Source organism: Engystomops pustulosus, chromosome 1 (genome assembly GCF_040894005.1).
Source record: "Engystomops pustulosus chromosome 1, aEngPut4.maternal, whole genome shotgun sequence".
NCBI classification, from domain to species: Eukaryota; Metazoa; Chordata; class Amphibia; order Anura; family Leptodactylidae; genus Engystomops; species Engystomops pustulosus.
The window spans coordinates 122,359,791-122,383,795 of record NC_092411.1 but is presented as its reverse complement, the minus strand read 5'-3'; the positions used below and the strand labels follow the sequence as shown (position 1 = coordinate 122,383,795).

Here is a 24,005-nt window from a genome sequence, read left to right as displayed (position 1 = left end):
TAATGCCCTTAGACAGAGAAGTTAAGGAGTGGGCGAATAAAAGAGGAGATGTGAGATGTGTGGACAACTTTAGATATCTGGGCATAGAGGTGTCCACAAAAATTAGGCAATATTATGAATTAAATTTAAACCCCGTGATTAAAAACATGAAGAACAGAATTCAAAGTTGGAACGGCCTATTTCTATCCCGAGCGGATAGGATAGGCCTGATAAAGATGGTTATCCTCCCCCAGCTCCTTTATTTCCTGTCTGCAGCACCTGTATGGATAGACACCTCCTTTTTTAGACTGGTAGAATCATTACTTAATAAATTAATATGGGGAAGGAAAAAAGTTAGAATTAAGATGGAACACCTATATAAGCCTATTGGGGAAGGAGGATTAGGATTACCGTATTTTCAGGGATATTACTTGGCGGCACAAGTGGGCCGACTAATAAATTGGAAGGATAATGATCTATATGTAAAATTGATGCAGTTAGCAGGGGGGAAAGTAGAAAATATAGTGGAGTTATTGGAGAGCTCGCAGTTGGGAAAGATAACACCAGGAAAGTGGGCCCTTGGAAACACACTGGGGAAAGTCTGGAAATGGTTTAAAAAAATTTTACAACTCCAGGGCTATTTGCAGGAGACCCCATTATGGGATAATAGAAATTTAGCCGAACTGATGAAGATACCGGATGTATCATACTGGCAAAAATTGGGGATTAGATACGTCTCCCAAGTAATGGTAGGAGACCAAATGCTTCCCTTCTCCTCACTTCAGGAAAGGTATGGGCTAAAGGGAGGGGATTGGATTCGTCACCGGCAACTAGCACATGCAATAAAGCATAGCACCTGTTCATTCAAATTACAATTGGTCACACACGTATGTTTGGAGTTTATCAGAAACACAGTAGCAGTGAAGAAGGGTGTATCTACGATATATAAGCACGTAAGAAATAGTTACACAAACAATATTAAACACAAATCACGAAGTAAGTGGGAAAATGTAATAGGAGTTTTTGATGATAAAGAATGGGGAGAGGTACATAAAAATATTAAGAGAGGCTCCATGAATTGGAATCATAGGATAATCCATTTTTTTTTGATTCACCAAATATATTATACACCGAAGGATCTTTTTAGAATGAGGATTAGGGACAACTCGAACTGTTGGAAGTGCCAAGCAATGGAAGCAGACTTTTTCCATCTGGTATGGTTATGTCCGGGTATCCAATCTTTTTGGGACGCAGTCTTCCAGAAGATCTCACAAACACTACATATTAATTTAAGACCCTCGGTAGGAACTGCTATTTTTGGGCTCTTTGAACAAGAAAAGGTGAAGAAGGAATGTGGAAAATTAATTATTAAGCTAGTGAATATAGCCCTTGTATGTATAGTGCGGAAATGGGGATCCAAGGAGTACCCCACGGTAGAATACTGGAAAAATCTTTCTTTACAGATTAAAAGCTTTGAAAGTATGTGGTTAAAAAATAAGAATCTAGGACCGAAAAGAATTAAAATATGGAATGCATGGTACTAGATTAGGGAAGTTGCCCTTTTTTTTTTTTTTTTTTTTTTTTTTTTTTTTTTCTTGCCCAGCCAGCGAGTTCGAGGGGGGGGGAGGGTAGGGGAGAGTAGTGTTTAAGTAAGGTCTTGTTGTTATCTGACTGATTAAAGATAAGAGGGGTAAAATGTGTGCACCCCAAAATAATTTGTTTGATGTATAAAGATAACGAATGATTATACAATGGAACACTTTTTTGTATTATGTGCATATAAGTGAATAAAATTCTTAAACTACAAAAAAAAAAAAAAAAAAAAAAAAAAGCATTGGGAAGCCATATAAAGGAGTTACTAAGATGGCAGTCAGTTTGTCAAAGTGTAACAATTTTCTAATTTTTAATATGATTTCTTAATTACATAACATTTTTTTTAAAGTAAATCCACAGTTCTTTTACACAACCAGTTTAATAAAAAATAATATATACTTTACATAACATTAAATTTCTAGAATATGGGGAAAAAAAACAATTAAAAAAGCAGACATTTCTAAATGATAATCAATGGCAAAGAGTAACTGGGAGGTGCTTGTCTATTAAAACAAACAAAAACACACTACTTTTCAGTGTTGCACCTATAGAATGTATTATTTAAAAGTCTATATATATATTTTTTTTTCTTTTGAAAGGAGTTAACCAGATAAATGTGTTCAAAGATATTTCACTTTCTTAGATAGGGCAAGTTGTTTTAACTTATCAATTTTCACAGACGAAGTATATGGACTTAGTAGTACCATCACCTTCAAAAAGTAGGCGGATTTATACAGTAAGCAATGTATTTGGTCACCAGTCACCAAGAATGTTATTTTTAGCTGGTGACAGGTTTCAATAGCCTATGCTATGCTGATCTTAAAAACTCCATTCTGAATTCTTACATTACTTTATAATAGTTTAAATCACATCACCTGGCTTCCTGCCAGCAATAAGAGGTGAATCCGAGGGAAAGGGCCAGCTGCAGCCTGTGTGTGCCCGTGTCTGATTTCTTCCTCTCCCATCCCTCCTCTGCCTGCTCAATGTACATGACAGGAAGTTTGGGGGAAGGAGGGAGCTACATGAGTGTGGAGGAGAACAGACTGACACAGACATACACAGGTTGCAGCTGCCCCTACCTAAGGACTCACCACATAATAATAGGATTATATACTACTGAAATTATTCAGAATGCTGAAAAAAATATTTTTTAAAATAAGTATAGCATAAGTTATTGGAAGCATTCATAAGCTACAATACAAAAGAACATTTCTGGTGACAAGTTCGCTTTAAATCTAGGAAACTCACTTAACATTTCTCGAATATTAAAATTTCTATTCAGTTTGAGTTCCTGGTGACTGCAGGAGTTCCTTGCCGCTACATGTGATAGGTAAGGCTACACGTGATCCGAGAGGAGTGTCTGTAGAGCAACATCCTTTGACACGCCAAATACTACATAGTAAACTTTTAACTACCACACCTTCATCCTTTGACTGTCACATATTCATCCTTAAAATTGTATGTAATACATTTATGTCAATTAAAAGCTCCAATTTCTGCTATTTTTGACTAGTTTGATATTTTCCTGTTTAGGTTTATGCCAGATTATACGCAACTGCCTTACAAAACAAACAAAAATCCTACATTTAGTACACAAGTCACTTTCAATTGACAAGAGCGAGTATCCTTTCCTGATTGAGGAAGACAATTTCTGAATGGAAAAAAGTATCAAAATAAAGACTTGTCCAAAGTAGCCAAGAGGAAGATGACTAAGTATTGTGGATAATACCAACTTAAGTATATTGTTAATATGAAGGTCTTAAATAAGCCGTCATTATAGGGACTCTTATCCAATTTCCACTCTGATATTCAGGAGTGAAACATTGATAAGCATATTCCAAAGAAAAAAACTTCTCCAGGAAAAAATATTTCTTATTGCTTGAGAAAACTAACTTATACATGTGGAGTGCACATTCAAAATGGGCACTGCCTCACATATGGGGATTTGGCTACCAATATCAAAAGTCATGGCAAAATGGTATCATAACCTTAGGTGAGACAATCATGCATATGGCATATGTACATATCAAAATATTCATCTTTAATATCCTGATGACTATTGTAAGGTCTTTCATAATAAATGCTGGTAAGACAAAATATATATACAATTTTGTTATATTTCCTGACAATATGTAGCCCTGAGTGATCAGAGTATTTTCCAGGTATACATTTCTTAAGACTTTTCAGATTTTACCTCAATTAAAGCAGGTGAGGTAACAAAACAGAGTATTTCATGAAGAAAAAGTAGCACAGTGGGAAACATGCATTAACAAATGAATGTTCCCATAGGGCCAGTAGTTAGATCAGCTTTGTATACAGTTGTATGTAACAGAGAGTACCCAGTGCCACCAGTATTAACATTTACCATTTTTGTAGATGTCTCCTATAAAAACATTGAAAAGAATTTAATGGTAGTACAAGCATGATTACAATTTAGGAGCACACCGTATCCAAAGTTACAATGAGAATGTGAAGAATTTCCCTTAAGACCCTACACATTGGTTGAATGAGTGCTACTCTACGGACCACTACCTAGAGGAAGATATCATGTTAATGATTACAGAGTCTCCACTGTTTTAGGGGTTATGAATAAACTGGAATTGTGACAAGTAGATTGAAGCAAAATGCATTTTTAGTTCAGCTTCTTTATGGACGAGTGCAAAAGTTTTAACAAATGCTTCCTAATCTTGGTTTCTGTTCAGTTGTCTCATCAGTTTTGCTGTCTCTTGTGGTTCTTCCTTTGGAATGAACTCTTAAGAAAAGTGCGATATCCTGGATCATCTACGTATTCATTCTTGAACTTTACATTCAGCACTCTCTGTCTTTTTCGGTCACCTTTAATGACATCTGCTCCATAAAATGCATCTTCAAATTTCATGTCAGATGCTTTGGACTACAAGAATATGAGAAAAAGAAATATTTGATCTATAAATTTGAACTAAATGCATAGTACATTCATATAAACAAAAGTGAAAGTATCCCCTAAGGATCCTCAAAGTAACACCAATGGGTTTTATTTGGGCAAGACAGTAATTTGCTTTCATTATATATATATATATATATATATATATATATATATATATATATATATATAAGATATGCAAACATTTGTAAACAGTAGGATGCTTTGTTAGGGTTAACTGTAACAAAATGCAACTGTGTGCAAGCTGAACTAGAGACTAAGCAGGAAGCCTCAGGACCTCTGCAATGACCATTGATCCTTTCCCCTTCACACCCAAATTACTCAATGAGAAAAAGCGAGAATAGAAAAAATGCTAGAGAAACTCACATAACGAGATTTGATCTTCTTAGGAAGTTCTTCGTCCATTGTGTAAATATCTTCTCTTTTTGTAACAATTTGCGATCCATCTTCAAATTCAACCTGTGCAAATTAGTGATGTAAAGTGAAAAGTAATCCTGTTACCGATGTGTAAAATGTGTTTCATAGTTCTCATGAGGACAAGGTTGTTTATTTTTTTTTCACAACTGCGATTGATCATTATCTTTAAAAGTCATTACATGCCAAACATTTCAGTGTTTATGGAGCTTGAGTGATCTACAAGAAACATAACCTGTACTGTGCAGATATGCAACAGCAAATCTTTGGACGCAGTGTTCCAAATCGCACATCGAACTCTTCTCCTGTGTTTTGGCTGCCATTGCAGTTCTTCAAAGAAGCTTTATTGCGCAAATGCGGCAACCATGGCGCATGCACATTGAAGCTACAATGTAGTACTCAGGATTCACTGCACAGGCGCACAGAGAACTGGATCCAAGAATAACTTTGTTTTTATTGTACTAGCAGCCACGGAGGGACTACTTATAGGGCAATGTGGGACACTAAACCATTGGTCCATAAGGACCTGTGGGTGGTTTAATGTCTCAAATCACCATGGCAGATCCTCTTTAACACATAACAGTTAACTTCACGGCCATGTCTTCTTCATAAATTGCCTTGTTGGAGCTTAAGTTTTAGGATCAAATCCTATAAAGAAAATTATTATTAACGCCATGTAGAAGTAAAGAATAACAGAAGAAATTATTATTTAATAATAATAATAGTACCGTAATCTACTTAAATATTGGACTGGACCAGAACTGATCAGACTTTAGTTATTAATTATCCATGTCATTAATGGGACTGTCACCAGATTACTCATTAAAACACTATACCTTCAGGTAGGGTATGAAATGTTCATTCTAGAATTCTAGATGTGAAACTTCAGCTAGTTACCTATAATCTCCTCCAAAGTCATGTGAAAATGAGCAGAAAAAAGCCATATTCTGCCTATGAAGTCAAGTTTAGAGACAGGGGAGGGAATGTCACTTCAGATGTCCCCATCTTCGGTGGTATAGTACCTAGAAAGATACTTTTGGTGTAATATTAAAGATCAGATTTCCGATTGCACCAGGTGGTTTTGGAAGCTACAGGACCATAGACAAAGGCAAATAAAGCATTAGGGTGAGGAGTGGATCTTTATTTGCAGATTGCATTTCAAACTAAAAGCCGGCCTGAGAGAAGAAATTTGTATCTTTAACCCCTTAAAGACGTGCGCCGTAATATTATGGCGCGCGTCGGGTCCCGGTGCATGGAGAGGGCTCACGGGTTGAGCCCTCACCATAGCTGGTAAGTCTTTGCTGTATATTGCAGCAAAGACTTACCAGTAACACCCGTGATCGGTGCTAGCATGGGCTCCGCCATCTTGCCGAGTATCGTCGCTCCTCATGACGTCATCGTGGAGCGGGAATCTGTCACCATGACAGCCTCGGGTCTTCTGAAGACCCCAGGCTGACTCGTTAACCCTATCATTAATATGTACCAAGAGAAGAAAAAGTGTTCTATAATGGACCGAAAAATGGCACAATATAATCTTTATTAATAATTCATGAAAATAAACCATACACATAATTAAAATCAACTAAAAGTACACAAGTACAAACAAAACACAGGAAGGAGTAGGTACAATTGGGCAGATTTATCAAGCTGTCAGAATATTTCTAGTTGCCCATGGCAACCAATCACAGCTCCCCTTTAAAATATTCATGAACACTGGTAAAATGAAAGCTGAGCTGTGAAATGGCTTTTGCTCCATCCACTACCCCCGACCGATAGTGTTGAGACAGAATAAATCAAGGCTAATTTGTCAGGATAAATGCCTGGTAAGATATGTTGTCAGTGGCCAAAATATCAAAGTTGTAGGATATTCATATAAGTACAATATATAAACAAATAAATAAACCACCTCTTTCCAAAGGCCAAGTGTTTCTGATACAGTGAATATGGTATGTAAATATCTAGTGGTAAAGTGAAAATGCAATATGCAAACTATAGACCTGCAACAGTGGCAGCATGATACGTGAATATCTAGTAGTATAGTGCAAATGCAATAAATAAACATGCAGAAATGGCAGCAAATCGCCCAACTTAAGCAAGGCCCAACACCTAGGTAGTACAGCAAGAGATCATGGCCCCAATACACACTAAACACCTGTCGGGGTGGGAGGCTCCCCACGCGTATCTTCACTACAGGCAACTTCTTCAGGGGTATGAAGCCTCTGGAGTTGGTAGCTCACTTTATATACATTATGCCTCCATCAGCATAATTGTTTCCCAGAGTGCTTATGCTAAGGGAAAACATGGCGATAACCTGGAAATACTAGCAACAAGTGTTGCAGCCGGCAAAAAAAATGTGTTTCCTAGTTGCAGCCGATGGGATAAAGGCATGCATTAAGCTTATATAGCCCTATAGACCAGGGAAATTCCTGCTTATAATGCGATTTATTCTGTCTCAACACTATTGGTTGGGGGTGGTGGATGAAGTAAAAGCCATTGTACCTACTCCATCCTGTGTTTTGTTTGTACTTGTGTACTTTTAATTGATTTTAATGATGTGTATTGGTGTATTTTCATGAATTATTAATAAAGATTATTTTGTGCCATTTTTCGGTCCATTATAGCACACTTTTCCTTCTCTTACACATTGTGACTACTTTTGGTTTGCGGACCTGTTCCTATCATTACAATTTGCTAGCAGCACATTGTAATGAGTGAGGAGGAAAATCCACATATACTTCGCACAGTGAAAGCTGTAAAATCCAAGCCCACAAGAAAACGGCACAAATGCGGGTTTTCACCATTTTCACTGGATTTGGAATTACGTGTAAAAATAAAAAAAAAGTTATAGATTTTTGAAGGTGGGGAGTGAAAAATAGAAATGAAGAAACAAAAAAAAGGCCAGGTTGAATATGGGTTAATATGACACCAAAAGCATGTTTGACATTTCATACCTTTCTTGAGGAGGCTAGTAGTATAATGGAATAAAATCTGTTGACAGTCCCTCATTAATAGTGGATAGGGATGGGTGAGATATTCAGATGTCCTGGAAATTTACAGTACTTATATAGCTGGAAGCAAAGTCCATAGTGTAGTGGCTGTCCTGGCTCACTGCATGTGCTGCTGCTATTCACTTTAATAGGAACAGACACAGCGGTGAGCTAGAATGGTTGCTATGCTTTCTATGAAGCTGTCTGGTTCTGAAGTGTACATGACTTGATCATTGGGGGTGTCAGAAGTCTCACCTTCACCAATCAATAATCTTAATATACTTATGTTCCTTAACGGCTAAAGCAATAGGATCTGCTCTGAGATTTTAGGCTCTAGCAGTTGCCCCACATAAGGGGTTGTGGAAACCACGGCAGTGTGGTTAATTTGTCCCTGTGCTATGCTTTGAATCAATGGATAGCGCATGGGCAAAATCAATGCTTGTGTGCATGATGGCTAAATATGTAATAATTAAAAGAAAGGTCACGTGACCTTGCCATCTCTATGTCCCGCAGTACAGGGCTTTTCTTTCAGACAACAGTCATCTGACCTGCTTCACATATTAACAAAGTATTTAGTCACAGAACAGACGGAAGCATGAGGTCTGCAGCCAGAAACCAACTCTGCAGGGGCCTTCTAAGTTTAACTTGGCATATAAGTAGCTGAAACTAAAATGGGGCTTTAAAAGTCAGTTTTCTGCCTCAGGAATTTCCATTAACCATAGAGTCTGTTTCAAAGATAACCAGCACTGTATTATCAGTATTTAAAGTGCCACATTTTTAATGTAGTTACAGCTAAAACTTTTGCATACCCATCCATCAACTTTTTTTTTTATTCTTTATTTAAATTTCTTTCTTATGTTTGCTTCCAATTCAACTGCTAGCGGAAATTAATTGAATAGCTTTCAGCTCTTTTCAGACTGTCTGCGTGTATAAGGTGAAGACAACCTGAGTGACATGCCATGAGATACCGCTAACTAAACCAATGTCTACAACACTGCATTCTAAAATGCTCATTTCAAAAACAGAAAATGCTTTATCCCGTCTACGTGAAAATGTAATCTAAGATGAACCTTTTTTGTGCAGAAAATAGTCAAATATGTCAAAATTATATTCTGTGCATTGAATAGTTTTCCAAAGTTTTCATTGTAGTTATTTCATACTCCAATTGAATAAACTGAACAAAAATTAGACTTCAACTTGAGATTTTGTAGAAAAATTCTTGGCCGTGGGAAGTGGTTTATTATGGAGGTTCATATTCACTCCATTGAGCAACACTAAGTAACAAGTTAGTTTGATTTCTATGGTGGACGGGCAAAAGAATGTCCTATAGATATTAGGAGAAAAAAAAGGAGATTTCAACTCTAGTGAAAACAGATGTAACAACCTGATGCATATTATGGTTACGTACTCGTACACTGTCAATGATTTTTCTTTGGGACCGTCAATGTAAAGAGTAAAACAATGTAAATTATACAACCACATATGGTGTATATTTTGTAAATATACACCCTAGAGGAATTAGTGTATAAATCTGTAAATTTTGCAAAAAAGTCAGCAAAATATCTACTTTATATTGACCTTCCATGACAGATTCTATAATATGAAAATCTTAAAACTAGCTACTCGGTGTATCACCTATGGTTGGTAATTCTCGTTTGTGAATAAGAATTAAAAATTAGAAATTGCACTCACCTTGTACATATAAATGACGTTGCATCCCAGGTATTTAGCTCCATAAAGTAAACCATCAGGCCATTTTACTTGGACATCTTGGCCCTGTATTGGAGGACCCAGCTTAAGACAGTCTCTGCTCTATTATAGAAAATAAAGCAGAACATGTCACAAATTAACATTATTTGCATGTCTCAATGAAAGTAAATAAAGGGTAACTGTACACTAAGATATTCCATTATAAATTACAAATTGATGGTGAACACATGGTTCCACTGCAGAACCAATGTAGTTGAACCTGCAACTGCGTTCAGGCAGCAATGTGTTAGAGTTGGACAATCCTTTTAAACATGGTTTTGGTCCGCAACAAGTTTTTTTATTTTAGAATTAAACTAGAACTTACTCAGATACAAGGAACAAAGTTCAAGCTAAATGCACAGGCAAAATATCACACAAATAAATTACATTTATTTGCGGCTCTGAAAAATGTGCAGCCAACAGCTGAAAAGAAAGAAATACGGAGGAAAGAAATATAGTACAATACATAACATGCCACTTTAATACATTAAATCACTAATCTGAGTGGCTACTCCACACTGTCAAATTTTTTTTATATATAATAAAAAAGTATATGCTTGCACCCTTGAGTGCAGGGTTATTTCAACACCACTAATTCTGATAACTCTTAAAAATCATATTTTCTACATAATTTTTTACAATTTCTGTGGCTTGTATGTGATATATCTAAACTTTATTTTTTCTAGGTATCACATTATTGATATAGGTTGTAGAGAAGCACACTAATTTCCATCATACCTTTAGTTTTTATGCCTTATGCCATCTCTTTAGACAAGCCTATCACACTCGCAAGCTTCATGAAACGTCAACTCTCCCTTTACTAATCCATCCTATGTTCTATCTCCCACTTGTTATCCGGCAAACAGCAGATATATACCAAGTTCCAGGCTTTTTTGGATCTGCAGTCTTTTTCACCTTGGACCGTGTAAATAAGATGGCGACTGATGGCTGCTTCAAGCAGCAGAATTTTTATTTATCAACTTATTTATTAAATTATTTTATGTGTTCCCTTATTAAAAAAAAATGTAAGCTCTGGTGAGCAGGGCCCTCACTCCTATTGTTCCATACGACTGTTTGTTATGTGTAATGTAATATTATATCTGTATATGTCCCCTATGATTTGTAAAGCGCTACAGAATTTGAAGGCGCTATATAAATAAAGATGAGGCAGTTGGTGTACCCAGGGCATGTGTGGATCACTAACCTCTCCTGTCAGTGCTACCCTTTGATTCTCACATGAAAACTTTCCTGCTTGTTTGACAGAGTGAAGTTGTCTAGGCAGATATAGCAGTGTTCAGAGTGCTTTACACACACTCCGGTTATACCAATACCTCATTAGCATATGAATTGTAAAGCTAATATCTTTTAAAATGGATAAAAATAATAAAAGTATGTTGGAAATTACAGTGCATTTCTCTACAACATGTTTCCAGCAGATAAGTATGTTTTTGGGAGGTGGTAAACACCCCTTACCCAATTGATACCCCTTCCCTGTATTGCAGCCTTCTTTCTGATCAGACAACATCCTTGTTTTAAAAATATTTATGTCCTTGATATCTGTCATTTCTCTCATGATTTCTTAGCAATGCTTAAGAATGGCAGCTAGAGACTATACAATCTCTGTTTGTTGGGTGGCGGGGGGAAGGGGGGAAGGGGGAGGGGGGGGGAACGTGAAAAATCCTACTCTTAACAGTATGCGCTGCTAAAAATCTAAGAAACTAAATTTATTCATGCAGATATCTAAATGGTCATCTTCTACATTATGTGCTTAACTATTACCAGTGACTAGGAGTATGTGCTTACATTTTGGATGTCTACTTACTGCGCCAGGAACAGCTTCCCGTGTTTTAAATTGCATGCCCAGCGCTAGAATATCTTAAGCATTCAGAGATTAAGAGTGAGAATTCTGGAGATGCCCAGGCAGATTTATTAGCCTGTCTACACCAAAAAACTGAAATTATATGGACCTGAAATGCCACACGCAACATTTATTGAAGGCTTTAGACTATTTTAAGGCTGTTTTTTGACTCCTCCGAAAAAAAGTTTCATCAGTAACTAGATCATGACCAGACAAAAAATAGCCTGTGCACCATAACATTTTATATTGTGGTACAGTAAATTAAACCAACTAATAGGTTCAAAGTACAACTCGCCAGTCTTATACTGCACCAGATTACTCATCCAGCATCAGACACAGATTAATCTGGAGCAGCAAAAAACTGTCTAATTCTACTCTGCACTGGTGCAACCAACCCCTCTCAATTGACGACACATTAATAAATCCCACCCCCCAGTGGATCTATATGAGAAGCTAAAAGAAGAGCAGATCCTGCCAGAGAGAGTGCAAACCACCATGTAAGTGTGATGGTTTACAATCAACTTGCCTGATTCTAATTTCGAGAAATTCGAGTCCCAGTTACTTCCCATCTTTAAAGCCAGAGCTTTATATATAAATAATCCTTGACTTTCCATCATTAACAATCTGCACAGCTAAATAATAATCATTGAATGAAGGCAATGAAAATCACCCTTACTATTATTTCTACATAAAGTCTGTTACTTCAGACTCTTCCGTTCCTACAATAGTTTATTAATTACTGCCCTAATGAAATTAAACCATTTTTTTTCTAACCAGCATGGACAATTTCACAGTACATACAGAAATTACGGTAAGACAATCAATTTCAGTCTTTTTGCCTTTGACAGTAATTTTACCTATTAAGGGAACAATGTTTAATTTAGCATAATCTCTTAATTTGGTTTTAATAGTTATCCCCAGATATTCAAAGGTTTGGTCCATTTCCAATACATCCTCTACTTCCAATGATTCACAACTATTAGGGCAAAGAATTTACTTTTGCCAACTGATTTCCAGTCCTAACCAGGTTCCAAACTCCTTTATTACAGAAATGTCCTCATGGACTGATGTATTAGAATCCCTTAAGTTTAGGAGAATGACATATAACATCACCTTATCCTGTGATCCCCCGCAGCCACTCCCCACTATCTCCTCCAGTGCTGGAATCCAAATGGCCAAAGGTCCCATTGCCTGGTCCCCCGGGACAAAGGAAAGAAACTCAGTGGCTTCTGCATTAATCCTAACACAGGCTCTGGGATCCGCATAAAATCTCCCAGAGGAACATCTACTCTACCCTATAAATACCTTTAGTGCATCTAGCGACAGGATGGAACAGGTCTCCCCTGGCCCAATTGTATATAAGCAAAAAGCCGTAAAAGGTTCATCCTAGTGTTTTGATCCTGTATGAAGCCCCGTTGATCTACATGAATAATCTCTGGCATTATTTTCTTCAAATGATTAGCAATTAAAATTTTCACATCTTAATAAAAGAAATTGGGCGATATCCCTCCTTTTTCAGTGGATCTTTATTCTTTTTCAATATTAAGACTATAGCGGCCTCATACATGGAACTAGAAAATAAACCAGTATCTTGAGATCTTACCTAAAAGATGAAGTAATAATTTCTTATATCACTTATATATATCCAATGGTAAACCATCAGTAGCAGTAGAAGGGCCACCTCTAGATGAATTAATCGTCCAATTCTGATAAAAGTAGGGGGCCATCCAACTTCTCCCTGACATGGAGATGCTTGGGAAGTCAATTTCGCCCAAATATGACTTAATAAGATCCTCAGAAAATAATATCCGAGGAATATAACCCGCTATAAAATTTGATAAAAATCTGCTTCACACGCTCCAGATCTCTTATCACTTCCCCTTCATTCCATATTGCATCTATTCTTATTTTAAAACACCTGCTTTTACTAAATGTAATGTTTATATCTACAGCACATTAGATCCTATATTTGCATGGTTCTCTTGACTCTCTGTAGACATCTGCTGTTGTTCATGTGGAATTACAAATGTGCCTTATATGTATCCAAAATGAATTGTTATCGATTGCAGATAGAATTTCAACAGAAAGAAAAAGACCCGGATAACAGGCATTAAAGAATAACTTTTGACTGCATTGGTAAAACGGTTGGATGGTTAAAAAATGTTTTGGGAAAAATGCACCAACTCTTGTAAGAATCAAGTGGAACTTAAAACATGCTGCTTAATACACACTGTACATGCAGCATTTTTCAAACATATGGAGAATACAGCTGCTTCCTTCTATAGGTCAGTCGATTTAACATTTATTATTGGTAATTGTTCCAATATGTGAATATACTCTATAAATAATCAGCACAGCTTTACTATGGGGCTTATATGAATGTGACATTTTGTAAGACTGTGAAATTCAGAAATGATTCACAGATATAGCTGTAGAAATAAAGGATGTGATAGAGTGTGAGAACTGTCACACAGAGTCAGTTCTTCCTGTATGAAGCCCATGGAGTAAATATAAATGCTGGGTCAAAGATTCAAAGGTGACTCAACCTCAGCACTCTAAAGTAAAATGATTGTCCCTGGGGATGAAACTAAAATATCCGGAATTCCATTCCCCCTAATGCACTTAATGCTAGCTGTCTCTTCAGTTTAATGTTAGCTCCATGTACTATAGCTTTATGGTTGAATGAAAACAATTATGCTCCAAAATGCTTCTTATGAAAATGAAAAACCACTGCTTGATAAATTGATATAAGCCTTGATGTCTGGAAATCCTGATATGGAAATGTTTTCAGTAACTGGAAATGCAAACTTTGGAGCCATTTTCCAAATGTAACCATTGGTAAGGACAAAATGCTGTCAACCCCATAATATTTCTAGATATACAATACACTTTTGTCATGCGGGCTTCCTTTGTTCGCATTTCAGAGGCAATACGGAACAATGCAACTCTAGTCAAAACAAAAAAAAAAAAAAGGTTTTACACTGAATGTAAGTTCACAACTGTATTTAAAGGAAATTACTAAGATGATGAAGTATTTTAAACCAAGCATACTGACATACTGGTAGCACTCCTCTTTAAGCTCCTCCCATCCCTTTGTTTTTAAGAAAAAAAAAGGATATAAAAATTTACCAAATCATTTGCATGCATTTTCATAATTTTAAAAGCCTTTCTTTGTAGAAGCCAGGGCAAAATCAAGCACACTGATAATAATGATAGTTGCCCCATCTGGCAGGATCTGCTCGTCTTTTAGCTTTGTATGCCCTGGCTTTTACAAAGCAAAGCTTTACAAAGGGGCATTATTATCAGTGTGCTTGATTTTCAATTCTTGATCCTAGCATAGATATCCTTTAACTCGATTACAGCTGCAAATAACTTTCAAGGAAATGGAGCCTTGTTTTTTTTTTTTAATTTTGAACATTTTATCCTCTGCTGTATTATACTCCATTCCTATCATAATATACAACAATAGTTTTGTACTTATTAATTTAATAGAATACTTTAATATAGTAAAGTATTTCCTATTTAAATTACCTTTCTTAAAACTCTGCAGTCCACTGTCTATTTGTTGTTTTTCTTTAAGGCCTCATGCACACTTCAGCATTTCTTGTGTGCTGTATTCTAGCGGTTTTTCTCTTTTTAAAAAAACAGCTCAAGCCCTATTGACTTTAACCCCTTACCGCATTTGGACGTTTCTGTACGTGCTGTAGTGGATGGGTGAGTATGAAGTGGGCTCAAGGGCTGAGCCCTCTTCATACTTAGCGGGTGTTTGCTAACACCCGTGATTGGTGTACGACCTGTATCGGAGGGGGGAGTATGAAGCGGGCTCACGGGCTGAGCCATCTTCATACTCAGTGGGTGTCGCACCCCGTGACGTCATCAGGGAGCGACTATCTATTGCCATGATAGCCTTGGGTCACACAAAGAACCGAGGCTGTCAGGTTTTAGCATGTCTATTGTGTGCGATTTGCACATTGTAATAGATGATGTGAAAAAATCCCATATACTGCCATATTGCAGTATGGCAGTATATTGTAGGATCAATTAGACAACTTAATGTTAAAGTACCCTAGGGGGTCAGAAAAATAGTAAAAAAAAATTTTTATTAAACAAAAAAAACCCTAAAAATTCAAATCACCCTTATTTCCTTAGAACTGATAGAAATAAACAGTAAAAAGTGCCTAAAGCCAAAAATGCCTTTTTGCCATTTTGCAAAATGTAAGAAATTTAATAAGAAGTGATCAAAAAGCCGTACAGTCATCAAATTGGTAGCATTGAAAACATCATCAAAAAGTCACAACCCCCACAGCTCTGTACACCAAAGTATGAAAAAGTTATTAGCGCCAGAAGAAGTAAAAAAAGGAGGTTTTATTATTTTTTTTAAATGTATAAAAACATTATAAAACCTTACAAATGTATTATCTCCGTGATTGTTGCGACCAAAACAATAAAGTAGACAGACATGTCATTTGTGGCGAAGAGTGAAGGCTGTAAAATCCAAATCCACAAGAAAATGTCACGTATGCGGTTTCTAATCATTTTCACTGCAACCAGAATTTTTTTCCCGCTTCCCAATACACGATATGGAATATTAAATACCATCACTATGAATTTTTTACAGAGAAAACAAGCCCATAGACAGCTCTTTACATAGAAAAATTAAAAAAAAGTTATAGATTTTTGAAGGTGGGGAGTGAGAAATGAAAACGCAAGAACAAAAAAGGGCCTGGTTGTTAAGGGGTTAACCTTAACAAGTGATAGTGATCCATTTGAATGGCTGCATTTCCTGGTGCGCCATAATCGAGTCGTGAGACCATGCCACAAAATATAGAGAATGTTCTATATTTACTTGTATTATGGCAAAGAATAGCTCACATACAGTGGAAAAATGGCCACACAGCCCCTTTTTGTAACTGAAAATATATACATACATTCGTGGCCTATAAGCTGCAATGAACAGACAACTACAGTTTATATTTTCTTTGCCAATAAGGGTGTCTCTGTAGTCTGTAACAGTTGACAATGACTAGTTAGCATGCATATGCATCAATATTTTCACTTACTTTAAAAATATTACTTATGGAGAATACAGGCGGTCCCCTACTTAAAGGGGTCCCCTACTGGCGGTACCAGACTTACAGATGACCCTAGTTACAGACACACCCCTCTGCCCACTGTGGCCTCTGGTGAAGCTCTCTGGATGCTTTAGTATAGTCCCAGATTGCAATTATCAGCTGTAAGGTGTCTGTAATGAAGCTTTATTGATAATCTTTGGTCCCATTACAGCAAAAAATTTTGAAACTCCAATTGTTTTTTTGTCTGGATCTACAATAATAAAATATACAGTTTCGACTTACATACAAATTCAACTTAAGAAGAAACCTATTGATCCTATGTTGTATGTAACCCGGGGACTGCCTGTACATGTATTTGATAATATATCTGAAAGGCTGACAGATCTGTTGGAATATTCCATCATGAGGTCAGACATTGCAATAAGAATTAAAAGATATGCATAGAAAAAACTCTTTGACAAGGTGTGCCACTTCCACACCAATAGACAGAGGTCAACAATCGATTCCCGGGATAATGCAAACAATCTGGTTGGGATGTACAGATAAAAAAAATTGGTTACATCGGGAACAGAGAAAGAGACAGATCTCTCAACCACCATGACCTCCGCCGGCGTTAACATTTCTACATTGCATTACATTTTAAATAAATATATTTTTTCCATTTTGAGGATACTGTTCATTTGGGTGACATTAACAGCAGTTTGGACATAAGATATAATTATATTTTAATTCAGAAGCAAGAAGCTTATTTTCTACATAACTTTCTAGGTGTAAAATCTGGAAATTCTGAGATTTGAAATCCAGGGAATGAACATGAAGTACAGTGTAATGGGATGGATGGTGTTTCAAATTGTAGATGATCTCTTTTCTCTAGCAATGGAAAGAGCAGCAGTTGACAGCTTGCTGTGTTGAAATAATACACAGGCCAATTTCACAGCATGGAAACAGCAGCTTTATGTTACCTGCAATTTAACTCAATGCTACCTACAATTGTGACGGTAAGACAGTGTAATTGGCAGCATGTCTGATTGATTGAATGGAAGCAGCACATGCTTTTTACAGATGCCCAGTCCTGTAGAGATGTAAACAACTGAATTTACAGCATATTTTAAACTAAAATGATGATATGAGAGTTTTTCCAATAGAGAAAATATGTAACCGCTTTTCACAGAAATAGTCTACATTCAAACTAACATGTGCCCGCCGAGGTGTAGCATGTCAGCGCATGGGAGAGGAGGAGGGGGTAAGCATTGCTTGCCCCGCCCCTCTACATAGAGATGCATGGCGCACTGTGCCGGCATACAAGGAAAGATAGGACATCTTTTCACAGGTATGGAGCGGTACGGTGCCACAAGTACCATTCCATGCGCCCATTGCCGGCCTATGGGGGCCATAAATATGCCCCCCAACGGTCGTGTGAATGTAGCCTCAGTTAATGGTGATAATCCCATTTGTTTAACCCCTTTAGATGTTGTGGTCAATTTGTGCTCAATAGTTGCCTAGTTGCCTCTGCATTTTAGAGGTTCTGCAAGTTTAACTGGTGGTACCTCCCCCACCACCAAGGGTTCGGGGTTCAATGGCGTTTGGCCTCTGTCGTCCCGTCAGTACCTCTACAGTAAAAACTAAGCATGGCGTGTTCCTCTCCTCTCATGTTGTGAAAACAAGGCTTGGAGAATGGAAACGAGGCACACATGCATTGTAAGAGTTTATCAGTCCACTGGGGCTTGTAGTTCGATGCTAGTTATGTTTATTTACATATGGTTTATGTATGCAATAACCACGCGGGCCCCGTAGTTATTGCAGTTGTGTCATTTTTATAAATATTTTTCTGTCCATTTTATAAATATAAATTTCACACCGATATTGCCTTTAGATTTTTGGTATAACAGGATACATTCATATTTTTGAAATGAATGCTAAAAACAATACACTAAAAATAGGAAAAAAATTTTTTTTCCCTAGAATGCATATATAAACAAATTCATAAACATGTTAGATATCCATGAGTCCCAAAGTCCCCAGTCTATCACAGTATAAACTTACACTAACATAAACAAAAATAAAAATGTCCAAATTACCAATTTTCGGCATTTTGGCAACCATTTTTTATAAAAAGATCTAAAAGCTCTTTGAGTAAAAAAGTTAATGAGTAAAGCACAACAAAATTTTTTTGGGCAAAAACGAAATTTTTTTGCTGCACTCACTTTTCATGCAAATCCACACCCCCTATTTCAGAGGCCATGTCCTTTTTGTACAAGTAACCATTAATAAAAGTGGTAAAAGGAATTGCAAACTCTTTTTAATGTAGAATTCAGTTGCATTATTCATAATAAATCTCCCACTCTATGCAAAATTTGAGCCAATTTACCAATTCTAAATGGTGGCCCAATGTTAAAGTACACCTGTAAAGTATAAAACGTTTGCCTGACCCTGCACTAAGCAAAAATAAACAATTCTCTAATTTACTTGCCCCTCAGGCTAATCTCCATTTGCCATGTGAAACTGCATAGTATAGCTAGAGAAGACAGGAGGCTTGTTGAGATGGTATGTAGGGTCTGTAGTGATGTCACAAGTATGTGACTCATCACATATTTCAGGCTGGCCAATTACAAATGATCTGTCCTGCATCATTTGAAAGTGCTTTGTGTGATCCAGTAGGACCTTCACATGCTTCAGATCGGCCAATTACAAACATGCTCTCCTCTTCTGACTTCAGTGCAGTGAGCTGATGTCACAAACAGGTAGTGGCCACCCACATGAGAATAAGCTGAATCTGAATCTAATTTGATCTAATTTGATATATCTCAGGATAGGAAGCAGCCAGAAGCATGATACAGGTATCGTTGGAATAGTTATCTGAGGCTCTCTCCAGCTGTGCTAATACAATTTTTGTCAGTAACTTTACATTTACACTTTAACTAACCTATTGTTGAGTTGCCTGAACAGATTTCATTTTTATTATTTACAATGGAAAAACACTTATAGATGTAGGGCACTGCATTAGTTTATGTACTTTGCTTATCTGCTCTGAGACATAAGCTATGATTAAGTGGGGACAATAGATGTGTCTTAGTCAAGGACATGAAAGTTCATCCTTTGTAATATGGCAGTATTACCTGATGTATTATCTAAATGGTAGAGAAATGCCTGAATCTGTAGAAAAAACATATATTTAGAGTAATAAAGAGAGATTTCCAAATCAACTTTTATACCTAATTGTCAAAAAACTGGGATCTACATATGCCCTAATAGGCCACAATGTTATGACACAAAGCCATTCTCCTGTGTGAACGGATGAGTTGTGAACGAGCCCAGAACTCTGACAAAAAAATGCCAGCTCTCCAGATTGAAGATGAAAAAATTGATTTATGCTATAATTTTCACTCCTAGTGGCTGGAGTCTTTCTCAAGCAAGTGCAAACTAGTGAGTTTAATTAGCACTACAACAATTATGGTAAAACACGAATGTAACCATAAAAATGTTGTCACATTGTCAACATATAGTTTTTGTACATGCATTAAATCCCATATTATATACAAAAATATCCCAACGTAAACAGTCATGTATATAAAATGACCCAATCAGTTTGTGTTAACATCATATTCCCATAGGGCAAGTGGTGTATATAAAGTAGGCATCTCAATAGAAAGAAGCTAACAAGTAATATTCTTTTTTCTTACACTGTTCATGTAGAATGATGTACTAATCTAGTAAAATAAAAATATCTTGTAATGTTAATTGAACACACACACACACATATAAATATATATATTATATATGGTTTTTATTCATGAGTTTGTGCACAAGGATTTATAGCAATCTGACACATGAGTCATTGGTTAAAATGGGCTGGAACACCTTGGGGAGGTGGACCAGTCATGTGATAATGAATTCCTACCCACTTCCAGGTGGGAGAAAGAGTTTTTGCATTTAAATGTTTGGAACACAAACAACCTACATGACCATGAATAAGTCAGTTTAGGATGAAACGCGTCGGTGTGTTCACTCTATGTCCAGTCCAGTAATTTCTGTTATCCGTGGAAGATGTTTTAGAAGAGGAAATAAAAGAAGAAATTTTTTAAAAGTATTCCCGTGGACGTGCTGGAGTTATTCCTTGTTTATAGTTGTATTGCTATGCTGTTAATTCCCAATAAAATTAAGCAAAAAACACAAAAACCCCAAAACATGCAAACATAATGCAGACATTCGCGAAATGTTAGATTTCAAGCTATTTAGGTGCTCTGACTGTCTGCCAGGAAAGAAGAAAATTTCAAACTTTGGAAATGGAGAATTTTTTTGAATTTTCGCATAATTTCCGTATTTTACAAAATGTAGTTCAAAACTTATAACTATGATTTTTCAACTTACATGAAGTACAATGTGTCACGAGAAAACAGTCTCAAAGTTACCTGGGTATCTTAAAGCATTCTGAATTAATAACCAATTAAATAAGGGGTTATATAAACATTTGCAGCAAATGTTTTTAGAAATTAATTTTCTGAAATTAATAGAGCAGATATATATTAACAGAGAATATCCCTTTGATGATTCAGCTCTCTGAAGTAATCAGACTATTCAGAGACTGACTAAAGAGTTAAAGTCATTAGGAACATTATCAAGTTCTTATTTGATCAGTCTGTGCTGTATGGAGAAACTAGCTGATTTGAATAAACTACTGGAATAAGGAAGAAAGGCAAGAAAAAAAGAAGGACACAGGAACACTTTTCTTTAAAGAGGACCTGTCACCTGTAAAAACTGCACTAGGAGCTGCTACTAAAGTAAGCAGTTCCCAGTGCTACAACAGACACAGCAGTGAAACCTCTGTTAACGCTAGCAAACATTGCCGCGCTGTACAATAGAAAATGCATGACTGGGCTGTAAGCAGTTGTGCGTATTCATGAGGGGGCGGTCCGAGGCACTGCTTCACTCCCTCCAACTCCATATGCCAGAGGTGACTGTAGAGCTTCCCTCCTAATCCCACCCCCTGATGCATATGCCCTACTGCTAAAAGCACGGTCCGGCGTTTTCTAATGTACAGCGCAGCAGTGTTTGCTATCTGCTTACTTTATCTGCTTTGGTAAGCAGCTCCTAGTGCAGTTTTTACAGGTGACAGGTACTCTTTAATTAAGAATTTTACATAGTTTCCGATAGTCATGTACTATTGGTTTACAAAATTGTCCTCTGTTGGGCTACAAGCAGGACAAGCCAAGAAACCAGTAAAAATACACTTGAGAAAAGGGTCATTGTAGATGTCAAAACACATTGTGATATAATCCAATTTTAGTAAATGACAAATGATATGAAGTCCTCGCCAACCTCTTGACGACTTCATCTGGTTTGCGCCCGTCTTCTATTCGCCATTATCCTGACTCCAGCCGTTTTGGCATTCTACATGGTAGCACCATCTTCCCAGGGAGATCATGCCTACACTACAGCTATGCCCAACGATGTGCACAACTTAATCTGGAGAGCATATGAAACACACACTGGGAAACCTGCAACTAATGTACACCATTCCCACACACAAACTTTTTGGGAACTTTTTTCCCCTTCTTTATGCCTTGAAAGTTTAGACTAAGACTAACAGGGACAGATAAATTATTTCTTAAATTGGGGTTTTTGAACCATTTGTGGTACATTCCAAAGTGGTATAGATTCTGATAACCTGGAAAACCTGGGTGGACAAACCCCTCCACTATGCAGGCAGAGATGTCCCCTGTGGGCTTGGGGATGTAGCTACAGCTTCTGGGATGCACCCCTCTATAACTTCTTGGGTAATGTAGGGAACTTTTGAGGCCTGGTTTCAGTACCTACACCTTCATAGCTTTGTTTCTTCACTGACTATGGTGGATTAACTTGTCACTGATCAGAATTCCCCTGAAAGGCTGTCTATTGAGATCTGTACACACGCACAGTTTCCCTATTTTATGCTGTGTTGCATAAGGGTGAACCTGGAGACTGTGTATTCTGTGTGCCCTAGTTGGGACAAGAGTTGAGGGTGGTATTCCCAGGGGAGACCTGGTACAAAGAATTTATACTTATACAAACTTTCTGGTAAATTTCAAGAGCCCAGTTAAAAGAATTTCATTAGGAAAGACAAAAGAATGTCAAGATACAAGCTCACCATCATATCAGAATGATGGGACAGCCTCTTGAACACAGTAGCAAAAATTATTGAACAGCTCCAGCACAAAAGATCTCTTAAAACTTATTACACATCGTGCAGAACATACATACACATTTATGTGTTTCAAACTCTTCCAGAGATCTTATTCATAACATTATGATTAAGACCGTGAGAAGAGTTCAAAACTTGTCATTCTTACTCAATGGGTACACAACTCTGTTACAAATCCAGTTAATATTTTCTTGACATCTTCACCTACAGACCGATATGGGTTGAGGAAATGGATCGGGTAAGAAATATGGAGGAGATATGGGCCTCTGATAATAATTCTTGGGATTCTCATTATAGGTTGTGGGCCCAATTTAGAGACTCAGCTGTTTTGTTTGCAAAATCTGTAGTTACTCTTGTACTTTTAAGTTTTTCTTTTCAGTGGTGTTGGTGCTTGGAACGTGGACATACCTTTTTACCAAAACAAAAAAAGAATAAATATTTTCAATATTTCTGACGTTATTGAAATCCATATCAGCAGAAAGAGATTCATATTATTCTAATTTGTTAGAAGATGGTATTAAATTTTATATATATATATATATATATATATATATATATATATATATATATATATATATATATATTTATTTATTAGTCCAACAAAGTGGTTTTCCACTCATTTTCCATATTGATGATCTATCCTCAGGTTATCATAAAGAGATGATTGATCCTGCAAAAATAAGCTGCTGTTCCTTTGCCTTTTGGAGTTAAAACTTATACTAGGATGTCCACAATATAGTGACAAAAGTAGAAAACTGCCTCTCAGCTTACTTTCGGTTTTACTTTCTGCTATGTCCAAAGCATCTTTGCATGAGTCTGTAGAGGCTACAACTTTCTCATAGGAATTCCCACAGAGCCCACAGAGAGAGAAGTCAGAGAAAGCAGACACACACTGCCCGATTCTGCACTATAAACAGGACATCATTGCGCCAAAATAGTTATTCTGTCTCTATCCTTTTCCTCACTTTGCAATTCGTCCTACATCTAATCCCCCTTTGCCACATATAAGTCCGATATGCAAGGACTGAGTTAATATGTATATATAAAATATAATAATAAAAATTCAACCCCTTGAATTCATACACAGAGAAGCAGAAATTGTCTGTTCTTAATCGATCGTTGGAAGGTCTATCAAGGTAATTTAAACTATGATCCTCTTGCAGCAGCAAGGGCGAAATTGGCCTCTAAATGACTTCTGAAATTCAAGCTTGGGAGTCTAATTTCAGTTTAAAGTCTTTAGAAGATATAACTA

General features: G+C 36.8%; 1 protein-coding gene across 2 annotated transcripts in view; it reads right to left on the bottom strand.

The window, feature by feature from the left end:
- Positions 1-1,803: 1,803 nt before the first annotated feature.
- Positions 1,804-24,005, bottom strand: part of KDM4C (lysine demethylase 4C) — a 265,259-nt gene continuing 243,057 nt past the window's right edge. For both annotated transcript variants that reach the window (XM_072152230.1, XM_072152220.1), the window contains 3 exons: positions 9,589-9,708; positions 4,862-4,954; positions 1,804-4,465 (listed from right to left, as the gene is read on the bottom strand). In XM_072152230.1, the coding sequence (XP_072008331.1) occupies positions 4,283-4,465; positions 4,862-4,954; positions 9,589-9,708 (396 nt within the window). In that variant the 3' untranslated portion in view covers positions 1,804-4,282. The remainder of the gene's footprint in view (positions 4,466-4,861; positions 4,955-9,588; positions 9,709-24,005) is intronic.